The following is a 16,623-nucleotide window of genomic DNA, read 5'->3' as shown; positions in this document are numbered from 1 at the left end:
AACTTCATTCATCTACCAAGGACCCAGAGACTAGTCATTTATATACTAGTCTCATATTACCACATCAATCCTAACAGTTTTGGCAGCACAACTTTGGCCATAAAAATCACAATTCAACTGTGCTGGCATTTAGCATCGTTACAGTAACTGTACAATGCTTAAAGTATTAACTTAAAATCGGGGTCTGCTCTTGGAATTACACCTGTAATAGTTTAAAAAAAATCAGTGAAAACAAGATGGAAAAAGATCTACATTAATACAAAATATTTGGCCAAGTGGTTAAGAGACACATTTAGGAGCTCAACGTTCCCAGAGTGCCTAGGCTCACCACCCGCCTCTCACAGACCCTGGGAGGCAGCAATGATGGCTCACTCAGCTACAGTCCCAACACTCACATGGGACACCTGACTGAGTTCCCAACTTCCAACTATTTTGCTTCCCTTTCTGGGGTTCTTGAAGGGTACTTAGGGAGTGAACCAGCCCAAGGGAACACACTCTCTTCCTTCAATAAATGCACTTTAAAATCTAATCAGTACTCTGTGTGATAGACTATTACATCCAAATGTGCAAACACAATGCAACATGCATCTTTACTTCCAAATCAAAGATGGACTCCCAACTAAACTGTGAAATATATCTTGAAAATAGGATGCTGGACTCTCTGCCACTGTCCATACCTACAATGTCAGGATACACTTAAAATAGCAGATTGATGGACTTATGAGTGATTATGAAAGACTACACTATTATAAAGACATAGGGAAAATTGGGAGGAGGAGGGAAAGGGGGAGATTGGGAAATCCCAGGCCTATAGAACTGTATCATAAAATAATAAAATAAATAATTTAATACAAAAATCTAATCACTACTGAAGACAACACAGACGCATGAGCAAAGGAGCTAAAGACAAACTTCCTGGCTAATGCTAGGAAAGCCTAGCCTAATGGTATGAGGTATTTGCCACCTTTCCTGCCAAAGCCATCAGATAAATTAGGCTATCCAGTAACAAGCCCGTTGGGACCCACTGTAGGTCCATAAGCTACCGGGCTTTACAAAAGATTCCAAAGGCATTCAGGAAATGCCTCTGTCTTCCCTCCTACATCTGTTTCCTAGCCAGGACAATTAGCTCTTTACTTTCATGTAGCCGTCTGCACCCTGCCAGCATTCCTTTGGCAGCTCCCGTGCCAGAGACTGACTATTCGCTCTCACCCCAGCTCCACCATGACGTCAGAGGATTCAACTGTGGAAGAGGGCCTGCAGCCTACACAAGAGTGAAATCAGGGGCCCAGCGTCATCGCCTAGCAGCTAAAGTCCTCGCCTTGAACGCACTGGGATCCCATATGGGGGCCGATTCTAATGCTGACAGCTCCACTTCCTATCCAGTTCCCTGTTTGTGGCCTGGGAAAGCAGTCGAGTACAGCCCAAAGCCTTGGGACTCTGCACCCGCAAGGGAGACCTGGAAGAGGCTCCTGGTTCTTGGTTTTGGACTGGCTCAGCTCTGGCTGTTGCGGCCGCTTGGGGAGTGAACCATATTCCTATCTCTGCTCCTCTCTGTATATCTGCCTTTTCAACAAAAAACAAACTCTTTAAAAAAAAAAAAAAAGTGAAGCAGGGCCAGATGTGATAGTTCAGTGGCTAAATCCTTGCATTGCACATGCCGGGATCCCATGTGACCGTCAGTTTGTGTCCTGGCTGCTCCACTTCCCATCCAGCTCCCTGCTTGTGGCCTGAAAAAGCAGCAACAGATGGCCCAAAGCCTTGAGACCTTACACCCACATGGGAGACCCAGAGGAAGCTCCTAGCTCCTGGCTTCAGATCCCCAGCTTCAGCCATTGCAATCACTTCCAACCAGTATATGTAAGATCTCTCTGTCCCTTCTTGTCTCTGTAGATCTGCCTTTCCAAGAAAATTAATAATTTTTTTTTAAAAAGTAAATCAAAGATGCAATGAAATTCTTCAAGTACTATCAGTTGGAATAACCTTTTCCAGTTCTAAAAACAAATGCAGGGAAAAAATATCTTGATTATTATACATTAAGCTAAAAATAAAGCAAAGCACTTTTGTTTAGTCACTGGACTGCTGTATTGTTCTTTGCCTATTTAGGTAGCTCTTTGAAAAGATACTTCTTTCACTAGGAGAAAATTCTAAATGCTTGTTTTCCTACTGCAAAATTTTTTTTAACAATAAATAAGTCTGACACATTACCAATGTGTAGCAGCACAGAGAAAGTAGCAACTAAATTATGACAAATAATTTCTTTGCATCTTCAAATAATGTTGCCTTTTTTTTCATGGCCATTTTTTAAAATTGCAAGTCTGTGGGAGGAGGAGGCCTGGGCCTATCTACAGCACACTGTAAGAAAGCATTACATACTGGATGGCAGTGGCATGCTAGACATGAAAAATACTAATAAATAAACTCACTACACAGCTTGGAAAACAAGAAAAGTATTACTTTGTTCAGCTCTTTCCATAGGAAGGTTACAATTTACAAAAAAGTGGCCATAGAAGATCAGAAATCTCCAATCTTAGTTAATAGAAAGCAGGTGCATTAGAGGTATGCGGCCAGACATCATCTCTTTCACAAGGCTGTTAGTATTTTAATCAGCCAATAATAGAAGCCAGGCTCCTCTGGTCTGACTATTAAAAGCCTCACCCGAGGAGCAGGAAAACCAAGATTTGCCTTTTGGTAGCATTACTGGGCCTGTGTAATGAACAAGTCAAGATTTCCATGCCCATTTTGAAGTCTGAAGAAAATGTCCAGCCTATCTTCTTGAAAACGTATCTGACTGGCAAAAGTGAGATGTGTTTAGAATCTATCACTTCTCAGGAAAACAAATCTAAATTAGGTTTTTCACAATTACACCAAGAATTTTGCTTTTTTGCTTTTGTGAGTGACTATTAACAATCAGCAAAAATTAAGCCACCTTCAGATATACTAGTAACTTCCTAAATAAGCAGGATACCAGAACAGCGTGAGAAGAAGTTGTTATTAAAGAGATTCCACAGAGCCAGCTCTGTGGATAAAGCTTCTGGTTGTGTCATCAACACCCTTTATAGTGCTGGTTCAAGTTCCAGTAGCCCAACTTCCAATACAGCTCCATGAGGGCGCACCTGGGGAAAACAATGCACCATGACCCAAATCCTTGGGTTCCTGCACCCACACAGGAGAAGTGGAGGAAGTTCCTGGTTCCTGGCTTTGGACCAGCTAAGCTCCAGTTGTTGCAGCCATTGGGGAATGGACCAACGCATGAAACGCCTTTCTGTCTTCCCTGCAGTTCCCCTCCATTCTGCCTTTCAAGTAAATAAATTCTTTCAAAAATAAAAAAATAGAGATTTCAAGATCCCATTCTGCATGTATCTACTCTTCAGGAAGAATCTTTGGACTGCATTTTTGTAAGCACCCTGGGTAATTGTTATGTTCAGGCAAAGATCAAGAAAAGCTGTATCAAGTGTTACTAATATAATTTTAGCTTTGTAGATATAGAAAACTGAGACTTTCCATTATTTAGCTAAAGTTACTGTACGTGGCTGCTGGTTCAAAATCACCCCAGAAATGCTCAATTCTAGCATTAAGAAAAAGCAAATACATGGTAACATGGTAAAAGATGAAGTGAAAGACCAAAGTCTTTTATTGACCAGTAGCTTCCCAGACTTCAATGTAATTTGTTAACCTACTTGTGATTCTGTTCTTTTACCCAAGTTAAAACTGACACAAGATAGTGACAACTATTTTGGACAGAAGCACATTGTCTAATTCCTTGGGAAAAGAAGCAAGCACCCCTGCCTCCAGTAATTAGGTAGGTGATCCCAAACAGGGTAGCCTGTGAATCCAGGCTGAGATGGTGAGTGATTAAAGCGAACTCCTAACAATGTTTAGAGACTGGTCTCTCGCTTTGCTGCAAGCGAGAGAGGGATCCAGATTAACCATTAGAACACTCTATAAGGGAAACCACAAGAATGACCATCTGACTGTTACTATTAAAGTCCTGAAACTATATATGGGCAATCAAAATCAAGCATTTTGTTGTGACACTTCAAGCACATTCCAATTCACAAGACAAGCTCCCATTATGACCACTGCATCAAGACTTAAGGTAGAGTAAATTTTATTATCCACATTTCTGTAGTCAAATTCAGGCAAAAATTATCTTGAAACAGCCAATCAAATGGATTCCTAAGGTCATAGGAAGCTGATTAACAGTGGCGACTATACCCTAAAATATCCAAAAATTACACCAAATTCATGGCCCAATATGCACAATAACCACCTCTATATACTCTACAGAAGAACTGTCACAAACACATGTACCAAGAGGCTAGATGCTAATAATATTATTTAAAATGTCATTTTAAGCACATTACAAGAGCAAATATCAAAATGAGTGAACTAGAGCCATAGTCAACACTGACAAAATACTGAACTAAAAATAAGATTCAAAACTTACTACCTTCAATGTTATACCAATTCTAAAGCTTGACTATTTATAGATACATAACAAATGTAATAAAACTATGTAAAGAAATGCATAGGAATAGCAAATATTAAATAACAAATTGAGGACAGTGTTGGGGTGGGGAGAGGAAAAATGGAATAAAGTTTAACCACAAGTGTTTCTCATCTCCTATATTTCCCATGTTTTATTTCCTCAGATGAATGGTGGCTGGTGCCTGTGTGCTGACAATTACAGTTGGCCCCCTTACTCATGGGTCTATATTGTGGATTCAACTGATTATGATTTGGAAATATTTTTTTAAAAACTTACACCTGTATTTTAAATATGGACAAAACATTAAGACTTTTCTTGCCATTACTGTTTTAAACACAGCATAACAACTAACGGCACTGCACTTACATGTTTTAGGCCTTATGAATCATCAATGGATGATTTAAAGTACACAAGAGGACTGGTATAGATGACAGGCAAACATTATGCCATTTTTAAAAAGGGGTTTGAGCATCTACAGAGCTTTGTAGCCCAAGTGGGACTGTGCCCCTTAGAAATGAGGAATTCTTGGGCCTAATGTTGTGTTCCAGCAGCTAAAATCTCACCTTGCACACACCAGGAACCCATTTGGGTGCCAGTTCGTGTCCCAGCTGCTCCATTTCCCATCCAGCTCCCTGCTTGTGGTCTGGGAAAGCAGTCGAGGACGGCCCAAAGCCTTGGGACCCTGCACCTGCATAGGAGACCTAGAGGAAGCTCCTGGCTCCTGGCTTCAGGTTGACAGCTCTGGCCATTGTGGCTATTTGGAGAGTGAACCACCAGATGGAAGATCTTTGTCTCTGCCTCTCCTTCTTTCTATAAACTTGCCTTTCTAAGAAAAAATAAATAAATATTTCAAAAAAAGAAAACTGAGGAATTCTTATACCTAAATTTGAATATGCAAATGTTATCTCCAATGCTGGTAACTCAAATGATATCTTAAGATCTCAAGCACTGCACCATTTGACTGACTCATTTGAAATAGTCTACTGTATATCAAAAGAATCAAACAATTCAATTTGGTTCAACCTAATATCAAGAATTCTCTACATGAATAAGGCATTGGTACTAATTCCATTTAAAAAAATTATAATGTGCTCTGATTATGTGACTAGATTAAAGGAAAAGAAACAGATCACTTAACTGACAGCAGATGAAAAACAAAGATAAACCACATATACAGAACGAATTACATAGCTTAGAAACATATAAACACTTCTCTTTGCTATCATTGCTTATTACTTTCAAAGCCCTTATGGTAGTATTAGTAAATCCTTAACAGATCTTTGCAGGGCAAAACAAGGATTTGCATATAAACACTGAAGAAACGACTAGTCTGAAGTCGAACAGGCAGTAAGCAATCAAAATTACAGCCCTAAAGTCAGGTCCTGTTCTGAAATCAGTCACCATGAATCTATTAGAAGGTCAACAAAAAAGTGGGGTTTTTTGGTTGTTTTGTTTGGTTTTAGTGCTAAACAAAATTTACAAAAGGAAGAATTCAGGGCAATAATATTATAATCAGTGAAGGTCTGTCTCAACTTCTAAATTAGAACAATCTGTAATAAAAACCACATTTTCTAGAGAGCACGGAAAGAATCACTATGCTCCTAAATATGTACTGTGGAATACATGAAATGTATTCATCTCATATAAACACAAAGAATTTTCCATAAAAATATTCTGGGTAGTCACTAAATTACAAGACTTTATCATAAAATCAATACATTTGTAACTAGAAAACTATAATCCAACAATTTTACCATATAAAATATATACTACATAAACACGCTGTCTCAATCCACCCCTTTTTGTTGTTGTAAGTATTGGTATTTTTCTTAAAACATTTAAATTAGAAGGAATGGAGCAGGCATTTGGCCTAGCAATTAGGATGTCCTCAGCAGCTTCCTGCTAACGCTGACCCTGGGAAGCAACAGCCACAGTTTAAGTGACCGGGTTCGTGCCAGCCTCAGAGGGACCTGAGACGACACCGCAGCCCCTCATTTCAGGCGAGATCCAGTCCCAGCCAGCGCCAAGCACTGGGACAGTGAACAACAGATGGGAGCATTTCATCTATCTTTCCTCTCTGCCTTCTCAAATGAATAAAAATTTGAAAGTGAATAAACTAGAATGTTGGAAGAGTTTTGCGGAAGATACTAAAGGAGACCTTGAGGTATTATGAAGGGTTTTCAAAGGTAACAGCAGGTTTCCTAGGCTTTTTAAGGAATAAGTGAAATTATTAACAATTATAGAGCCAAGACACATAAAGCAAGAAAGAGAAAGGGATCTTTTCCCCAGAACAAGAAACTGAAATAAAAGGGTTAAAGGACAAATGAGAACCACTGAAGCGTAATTGATGGAAACACTCCACACCAAAAAGCAGAAGAAACAGTACTGCAGAGAGACAGTGCCACAAGGAGAGTCACAGTTCCTTACCAAGGCTGTGAGGGTGCTTATCTAGGATCAATGAGGAAAACAGAGAGCTGCCCTTCTCTGCCCCCCTCCCAAAAGCAGGCATCTGAGTAGTTTTTGCATATTGGGCACTTTTAACCCAAGAAATCTTACTCCTGAAATCTACAGATGCCTACAATTAACATCATATTTTTGCTTCCTTCTGATGAGGAAAAATAAATGACATGCTACCCAAATCTTTTCAGTTACATGGCAGCTAGGAGAGTCAGAATCATTTGGTGCCCTCTAGGATGCCCTGCTCAAATCAGCTGCCAGGATACATGCACATCACATCATCAGAGAAGGGGGTGGGAATGAGGGGGGCACCAACCTGCCTCTGCATTCAGCTCTTCTAGAAGCCCGCTGGTCCTCCAGGTAGCTCCTGTGTCCTGGCCGCCTACAGAATTAGTGTGCTCTTGAACTACTGCAGCCGCCAATAAATTGTCCACATTTACCACTTCTGGGTCAGAGCTGGTGTCAGATATATCATAATGAGCTACAACTGGAGGTCCATCTAGGGAGGAAAGAAAATGTACACTGGTATCTAACTTGTGGGGTGAAAAAATACTCTGAAAGTAAAAAAGAGCCTTCTAAATGCCAGTCGCCCTTTACCTTAGCGTCTTTTCTGATCAGAGAAAGCTACCCATCAGTATTTTGTACATGATGTATGAAAGTGGGAAAGATAACCCAAGTTTACAGAGATGAGAGACACATTTTGGAAGGAGGAAAGTAGGGCTATGAGAAACAGGAGACAAGACTTTACTGAACAGTGTTACAACAAATTCCTCTCACACTCCTAAGGAATTACAGTGTTAAGAAAAAGGAGAGGAGCCCCCAAAGTGAAACTGCCCCTCTTTTTTTAAAGGAAAATAAAAACTGATGCAAACATCAAAACTCAACCTACATTTTTAAGGGAATGAATCTAGTTCTTTCTCTGGATACCTAACACTGAAAGTCCTAATAGATTAAGAAGAAAGTGAAACATACAAGTACTTCCCTTCTTACTGAAGGAAAAAGTTAATATCTGAACTCCATTTGACTGACATCTATTGGTAGTAAAGCCCTTTCACACTAACAGAAATATCCTACCCTTTACATTATTTTCAAAAACCATTTTCACGATTTTATTTTAGATGTCTTGTAAAGGATATTTGTATTTTCTTGTCCCAGAGAGAGAACCAGCTCACACTCCAAGTAAATGATATGCAATCTTATGGGTGATTTTAGGGAAAGCTATCAAAGTTCTCGCTGGAAAAGTGAGAGACCCCAAATCATACAAGTAGCTGAAAACCACAGCTGAGTTCCAAAGCAATTACTGCAGCACTGCATGCTAAAGTAACTCAGTATTCATGCTTATAGAAAAGACACATGCTTTAAAACGCTAAATACTACCTTTTTCTAATGTATCAACCACAGAGCAAAAATTAAGTAAGAAATTCCTCAACTGTTCATGGTGCTGTAATTTGTTGTTGATGTTTTGTTGTGGTGGTAGCTGTTCTAACTCATACCAGTTGTTGACCTGGGTTCATAGCTTCTCAATTATGAAACGTATACTGATGGAGTACTGGGGTCTATCATATACAGATGTGGGGGAACAATGGAACATGCATCCCTACTTTCAGACAAAAGATAGATTGCCAATGAAACTGTTGGACATGTGTAGACAATGGGATGCTGGACTGTTTGACATTGTCTGTACCAACAATGTCGGGTACACTTAAATAAGAGACTGATAGAATTATGATTCCATATGAAGAACTACACCATTGTAGTGTAATGGGGAAATTTTGTCAGGGGTGGGAGTTTGGAGGGAATCCCAGTCTATACGAAATTGTACCACATAATTCAAAATTCAAAATAAAAAAAAGTATATATATATAAAAAAGTGTATATATATATATATATATATATATATATAAAATCCCTCAACTCTCCCCATTTTAGAACAAAGCAGAAATAAAGAAAAACTGCTTCTCTCAAGAATGTTTGTGAAGTGCAAGTAAAGTTATTTCCATAAGGATTTTTAACATCATCCAATAAATGAATAAACATACCTATTTTATAAAACTTCAGTATGATGGAATACATATGCCAATGAATCATAAAAATAGAATATAATGAAGGAGTGCTGTATTAATGCAAACATTCATTGTGTGAAATACTCAGTGGACAAAACATGGAACACACTTGGGATAGTAAGCCTTTAAAACTAAGCTCCCAAGACATAGGCTTATGTAGCAACATTTAAAAATGACCAAACACAAAAGCAAATGAGTAGTTAGGTGCCACTGTATAAAGGACAGGTCACAATACTAAATTCTGACAATCGTGACAATTTTAGATACTTAAAACTAATTTCCAGCTGAGGCAAGTGTTCAACAGTGTAACTAGTATCAGCTGGTAATGAATTTTAGTTTAAATAGCAAAATACTGGTTATGCTCGGGATTTTTCTTTTCTGAAAAGAAAAGAAAGCTGACACATTCTATTAAGTTTTCATCAGAGTTCAAAGTGATTATTACGGGACCAAGATACTGTGTGATAATTAAATACTTGGGTGCAGAAGATATGAGGGCCAAGTACAATATTGACTATTTGACCACATATTCTATTTTAAGGTTGTCTTTCAAATGTTTGCAGTAAATTATTTAGCAATTTATTTTAAATTTTTTATCATGGATACCATACAGAGCCTCCTGCCCTCACATCCCCAATTCCCAAATTGAGGCAACAGGTCAAGTCAAAATTGTACCACTGCTACATGTATAATCATGCAAAAAGTATAGGTGTATAAATATACATGCAGAGCGACATCACCTACCCAGAGATATAACTTGTCTGAAAGTCTTCATCAGTAGGAAATACAAGCACAAACTTGTTATCTGGCTTCATTCTTGTATCTTCCATATTTCCAAACAGCACACCTTATAACTTAGTTTAAATTTAGCATTCATCATAAACAAAGACAGCAAAATTTTCATATTTAATTATACTTAACGGTTAAAATAAATAGTGATCACTGTCACTTAATTTCCAATATATTCCAATGGCTGCAAGTCAATACTGTACAAATTTCAATAAAATAATGGAATGGTTGCCTTTCTAATTTATTAACCACAATTAAAGACACTGCATTCCAAGTTTAGAGAAGGTATGTTTAAAGCAATTGGCATCAGAATTCATACTTAAGCACTACATGATATTAGGCTAACTGATGGTACCAATTTGTGATATCCTTTTAAAATATGATTTGTTATGCAGAACTATGAGTAAGTAAGGGTTTACAGCAACCTTTTCTGTCATTTAAAAAATTATCGCTTGAACAAAGAGACAAAAAAGGGAGACTGTTGAAGAAGGGCTAGGAAAATTCAAACCAACAGGAATACTTGTCTATTGGATAATGTCAATATTTACAGGGTAGAATAAACACACAGAACTTGTTCTCAGTTTACTATTCTTCTGGCTGATTAGCTAAGTTCTAATTTTAAAAAAATCAAGTCACAAAGTTACACACAACAAAGTTCCCAATTTAGGATTTAATCAAGAAGATAAGCACATTCCATGCTTGTAACACTTTAGATGCCTTATCACATTCTCCCATTTGCCAACTCCATTATCTGTTTCAATTTTAAAGTATATTTAAATTTAAAGTATACTTAAATAAAATAATGAACTAACTGGTTTCTCTGTAATCATTAAGCCTCTCTCTAAAGATAAATGTAATACTGTCAGTAAGTGACTACTTAAATTATGGCTAATTCAGGTGCTATTTCTCCACCTGATTAAAATCTTGAAATTGTTGCCATTTGCTTCAAGGCAAGACAATCCTCCAGTTTTTCTGTTTTGTTTTGTTGTGATTTTAGTTAAGAACATCAATTCATCCACTGTCCACTAGAAACAGGGGTGTGTCTTCTCATTAATCACCTCTACAGATAAATTCTAACTTTTCAAACAATAAGATACTTCTAAAAGTTTGTGGAAAAGTCAATTCAAAGATAATTATTTTGAAAGCCAGGCTTAAGTCCTCGCCTTGCATATCAGCATGGTTCCTATGCCGGCTGCTCTACTTCCTTCCAGCTCCCTGCTTGTGGCCTGGAAAAGCAGTAGAGAACAGCCCAAAGCCTTGAGACCCTGCACCGGCTTGGGAAACCTGGAAGAAGCTTCTGACTCCTAGCTTTGGATGGGCTCAGCTCTGGCCGTTGAGGACACTTAAGGAATTAATCAGCAGATAGAAGATCTCAGTATCTCTTTCCTTCTGTATATCTGGATAGATGGATGGATGGATGGATAGATAGATAGATAGATAGATAGATAGATAGATAGATAGATAGATAGATAGATAGATGAACTATTTTGGTGCATAAATTTGAGCTCCATGCATATTTTTCATAGCATATATCCTCCACAAATGTTTGAAAAGACCCCACATTATCTGTGTCATCACACACTTCAAACACAGGATATTCATTTTTATTATCTTAAACTTTCAGCAATATTACCATTAAGCTTTTAAGTGCATGAGTGTTTCCTTCCGAAATATGCTCCAAGACTCAGAAAAAATCTAAATCATAAAACAAAACCTAATTTTTCCTTTGCTGTTTCTCCATGATTAATTCCTCTTTCCAAATTTGAAAACCAGAAGCACAGAATACTAAAACTACATAAAATTTACCATTTGTATTTCACAGATGAGAAAGACGAGTCCTAATTACGTGGAATGAGAATAACTTTGACAAATGGGACTGGGAACAACACAGGAAATTGGCAGCAGGCACACAAGTTATAAAGCCCTTCTCACTCCCTCTTCACTACTCAGGTCAAATTGATTTCACTACTGAGTCTCTTTACAGGGCTATGGTGAGGGTTGAAGAAGAGCACAAAGACTACAGCAGTTATGTGCTGGTCCTCTGCCCCATCTTCCCATGCTAATTAGTACTTGCCTGCTTCCTTCCTTGTTTGCTTGCCTTGGCATGCACACTTTGTTGGACACAGCCTGCATTCAAGAAGCTCTGAGAAAACATCACTGCCAGGACTGGTGTCTTATATTGGTCATAGATGAACCCAACCTAAGTAAATGCTTTATGGAAATTAACAGTTAAATGAGATCATTCAAATGTGCTTCTACACTTTTAAGTGAAATGTTAGCTTGCATGTATTCATATAAAAGTGCTTCAAAGCCAAACAGAAATCATTTTGGATGAGCCCTTATTTCATACTAGCAGAAAGAGCACTTCCACTGACACAAACTTGCCACTCTGATTACAAAATCAGGAACACCTATCAACACCACTTCCTTTGGGAAGTGCTGGGCCCAAAGAAAGGTGGACAATGGCCAATTAAGGATTGACCCTTTGATCTCATTTCTAAGGCCACTGTAATGCACAGAGGAAAATGCCTTCTTTCCTATTTGCCACATCTGGAGGGGAAACACTTTACATTGTTGTTGCTAATGGATCTGTGGGTCCAGTACCATTTCTATCCAACTGAGAAAGGGGTCATACTCACGCTCAATTTAGAGTGAGGACCCCCCCCCAAAAAAAAAACCAGTTTATTTGAAAGAAGGCCTCTTGGAAATAACCAATCCAAGGGATCTAAGAAGAGTGTGGATGTGCACCCCTGCACAGCAGTCAGCTAAGAGAATGACGTGAGCATGGCAGATGGGGGAAGAGGCCAACCTCCAGAGTTGTAGACCTGCACTTCAGCAGAGCCTCTCAGTACATACCAAAACACAGACAACAAAACAACACTTAGAAAATGTTTACATCATATTTCTATTGCTACAACACAATGGAAAATACACACAGGATAATCTGAAAAGTCATTTTCAAAAACATATCCTAGAAAACCACACCAACAAATATGTAAAAACAATTTATAGGAAAGTGCCATCTCCAGAAACATCACCTTAATACCAAAGGTTCTGTATACTTTCATCAGAATATCACAAAGCTGTTTTGGTAAAGACCAAAAAATGTCTGCATTAAACTGAAATTAAACACAGCAATAAACACTGAAAATTTGCAATCAAGAGTTTTTTAAGTAAAATTGTATCAATGTCCATTTCACTTGTTTTTCCATTGTGCTCATCTCAATTATTACAAATTTAAACTATATGGATCAACATGGAGATAAAATTTTACGATTAATTTGTCTTCATACATATATTATGTTCACATATCACATAAAACATTCATCCAGAAAAGCTCTAGTACTGACAAAACATTTTGAAACAGAGAGGTTAAACAAACAAACAAACAAACAAACAAAAAATACACAAGATTATCACTGGGGAATTGAAAACTTAAAAGGAAAACTTAATTTAGTGTGTGACTACTAACTACAGAATTAGGAAAGCTTAGAATTAAGTGTGGTTATTCAAAAGTTGACTCAGGTAATTTATCTGAGCATTAAGTAAAAATGTACAAATACACAAACAGGGCATCTTTCAATTCATCTTATCACCACCTTTCAACTTATCTTTCTAATTCAGGGGAAAATTGTGAGCTACTGTGTTAAGGATTCAGAACTAAAAAGAACAAACCCAAAAAACTTCCACTACTTATTCCAAGGTAGAGCACAAAAATTAGAAAATAAATACTAACCACATCCCCTTGGATAAAGGTGCACTGTTTCTAGCCTTTTGATCACTCCATGAAATTCTTCCAACTATTCTCAACTTCTAACAGGGTAATGCTGTTGCACATACAAACTTAAAGACAAAGCACCTTGACCTTTTTGTTCAGGGTGGTTTATTTTTTCAACCTACCAACTGGAAGAACCCAAAAATATTATGTAAAATCAGTTCCTAGTTATACCCTGTACAAACACCATGTTGTCAAAAACTAATAGGGGCCCAGTGCAATAGCCTACTGGCTAAATCTTCACCTTGCGTGCACTGGGACCCCATATGGGTGCCAGTTCATGTCCCAGCTGCTCCACTTTTCATCCACTTTCCCTGCTTATGGCCTGGGAAAGCAATAGAGAATGCCCCAAAGCTTTGGAATCCTGCCCCTGTGTTGGGAAACTGAGAAGAAGCTCCTGGCCCGTGGCTTCAGAAAGGCTCAGTTCTGACCACTGCAGTCACTTGGCAAGTGAACCAGCGGATGGAAAATCTTTCTGCCTCTCCTTCTTTCTGTAAATATGACTTTGTAATAAAATACAGTGAATCTTTAAACAAAAATAAATAATTTTTTTAAAAAGCAAAGCTGACTTCCGTAGTGAGGACCTAACGTGAACTGACAGGAAATCACTAATATATCAACACTGTCCTCAAGAGAGTCACAGGAAACATTTCTTTTTCAAAATGTTTATTTTTCTAGGTTACATTTCAAATGCACAGTTAGAGAAAAGATAAAGAAAATTCAATAAAAGGAAAACAGTAATTTGATAACATTCTTCTGAAATAGTAAAGTTATAATAAAATAATCCTTCATTATCAAAAAATACACTTCATAAATTATTCTTTCACTTTTTATGCCATCTATGTTTCACTGTGGTAATTTTATACAATATGAAAATATCTACTTAGTACTAGTAAACTATCAGGTTGGCTCAAACTCCCACCAACTTTCCTAAACTTTGACAAAATAAAAACAAATCATGAGAAAGTTATAGAAACTCAGAAGGTATTCACAATTTATACAACTTCTAGACAAAATGACATGCTTTATCATACCATGACTGAGAGCATATACACCATTTTGTAGAGGTTATTGAGAACTTTTCTTTGAAAACATTCCTTTACAGAATTAATTTAATAAAATTTAATGAATGTGCAAGTTTGATAAATTTGCTGGAACTGTTTTGATACTGCATTTTCTGACATGGGACAGGCATTCTGCAAAATCTTCACTGTGCCCTCATTGTACTGTTTAAATAATAGAGAAAAAAAGGAGAGAAATAAATAACAGCAAAATGTAACAGGTCAATTACTTTAAAAGGGTTATTATCTTTTTATAAGAAAGCTTACTGATATAATTTGCTATTCTAAACAAATTTCATGACAGCATTAAGCCTATTTGCCATTATTCCTGTAAAGTTCGTGTAATTTAGTCTTAAAACAGTCAGTTGTATATCAAAGCTGAAAATTATTAACAATAATCAACTTAGGGAGCTTTACCTGTTCAACAAAAGGACTAGTAATATAATTCTTCCTTGAAAAACAAATATACTTTAAATAACTGAGTATTCAACCTTTAAGTAATAAATTTCATATAAGTCAAGATACCTATATCCAAAGACCTTTGTAAAATCTGTTATATCAAGGAATATGAGCAATAAGTAAAATAGATTAATTCCTGTATATTCTTTACTGAGTTTGAAGGTGGATGGTCATTTTTCCACTCAATCACTGTTTGCATTGTTTATATTTTGCCTATATTCCTACTAATTTAGGGTCTTTTTGCCTTAAGTATGTCATTGCTAAAATTAAAACAAAAAAGGAAGGATTATTTCAGAGTTCTTAACATGAATATGCATTCACATACATATACCTTCATAAGACTGAGTTAATTTATGACTTGGTAACAAAAGTAAACTTTACTCTTGGTACACCAAAATAACAGAATCTCTTATTCTAGATTTTTTTAAAATTCATATCAAATATTAAACCTCAGATTTTTATTTCACCATGTTGTCTCCAAATTTTAACAATACATAGTATGCATCAGTAATTAAGAAGTTATTGTTTAAAAACTGGCTCAAATGACTATCACTGTTCTAATCTCTCTCTGAATTCCTTTGAGATGATCAGGTGTGTACTGTCCTAGAACACTGAACTAGTCTGAGTGAGGCACAAAGCAAACGACCAGCAAGCAATCAAAAGGCGCATCTACCTTTGCTGGGATGTACTTTACTCTAAATGGCACCAATTAAAAAGAAAATACTAGTTGAAAACATCAACATGTCAGTAACAAAGTTACAACAACTCCTTTCCTGACTTTTCTCTTTCTTCCCTTTTAACAATGCTCAGCAATTTTTTAAATGGAAGACTACAATCTTTTTAATTCTCTATCCCATGAAAACAAGCTTGAGTGAAATTAATCACCTGCTAGATTACACAAAGGGAAATTCCATATTCACATATTAGAAGTCAAAAAACCAGATGTGAGATTTTATTCTTAGACAAAAAGCATTCCAACCACGTTTGGATTAGTTTCGTAGAAGACATTTCTTTTTAGCATTATCCCTTTATAGCCTGCATGTAAATCCAAATAGAACACAGTCAATTTCCCTCTTAAAAGTCAAGGAAAATTGGGAAATTCAGGGGAAATGAAGGGAGGACAACCACTAAGCACTGAAATAGCAACACAGCAATGCCATGGGGTGGGCATGTAGGTTAATGGTTAAGATGCCTGCAATGACAGCTCCAGTCCCAACTTAACTATTCACCTTGCTAAGAGAGCTGGGAAAAGCAGCAGAGGAAGAACCAAGCGTCTAGGCTCCCACTATACATAAGTGGGAGTTAGAGCCATTTGGAGTGAAGCAACAGATGAAAACTTGTCTCTCTCCTCTCTGCCATTATACCTTTCAAGTACATATATCTTAAGGGGGAGAAAAAAAAAAAGGTATGTGTCACACAGGACTACTGCTTTCTACTAACAAAACCTGGGACCCAGTAGCAACAGCCCAAGTAACTGAGTTCGTGTTATCTATCTACACGGGAGACTTGTAATGATACCCAGCTCCTGGTTTT

The 16,623-nt window shown here is 37.3% G+C and overlaps 1 protein-coding gene across 3 annotated transcripts in view; it reads right to left on the bottom strand.

The window, feature by feature from the left end:
• The window catches only part of CUNH18orf25 (chromosome unknown C18orf25 homolog), a 69,594-nt gene that overhangs the window by 18,022 nt on the left and 34,949 nt on the right, over nucleotides 1–16,623 (bottom strand). For 2 of the 3 annotated variants that reach the window (XM_040984972.1, XM_040984971.1), the window contains exon 3: nucleotides 7,263–7,445. The exons of the other annotated variant lie outside the window; for it this stretch is intronic. In XM_040984972.1, the coding sequence (XP_040840906.1) occupies nucleotides 7,263–7,445 (183 nt within the window). The remainder of the gene's footprint in view (nucleotides 1–7,262; nucleotides 7,446–16,623) is intronic. 3 annotated transcript variants of the gene reach the window in all.

This window comes from Ochotona curzoniae, unplaced genomic scaffold (genome assembly GCF_017591425.1).
Source record: "Ochotona curzoniae isolate NIBS_2020 unplaced genomic scaffold, NIBS_Ocur_1.0 contig_43, whole genome shotgun sequence".
NCBI lineage: Eukaryota > Metazoa > Chordata > Mammalia > Lagomorpha > Ochotonidae > Ochotona > Ochotona curzoniae.
Note: the sequence above shows the minus strand (reverse complement) of the source record. Positions and strands in the feature narration are given on the sequence as shown.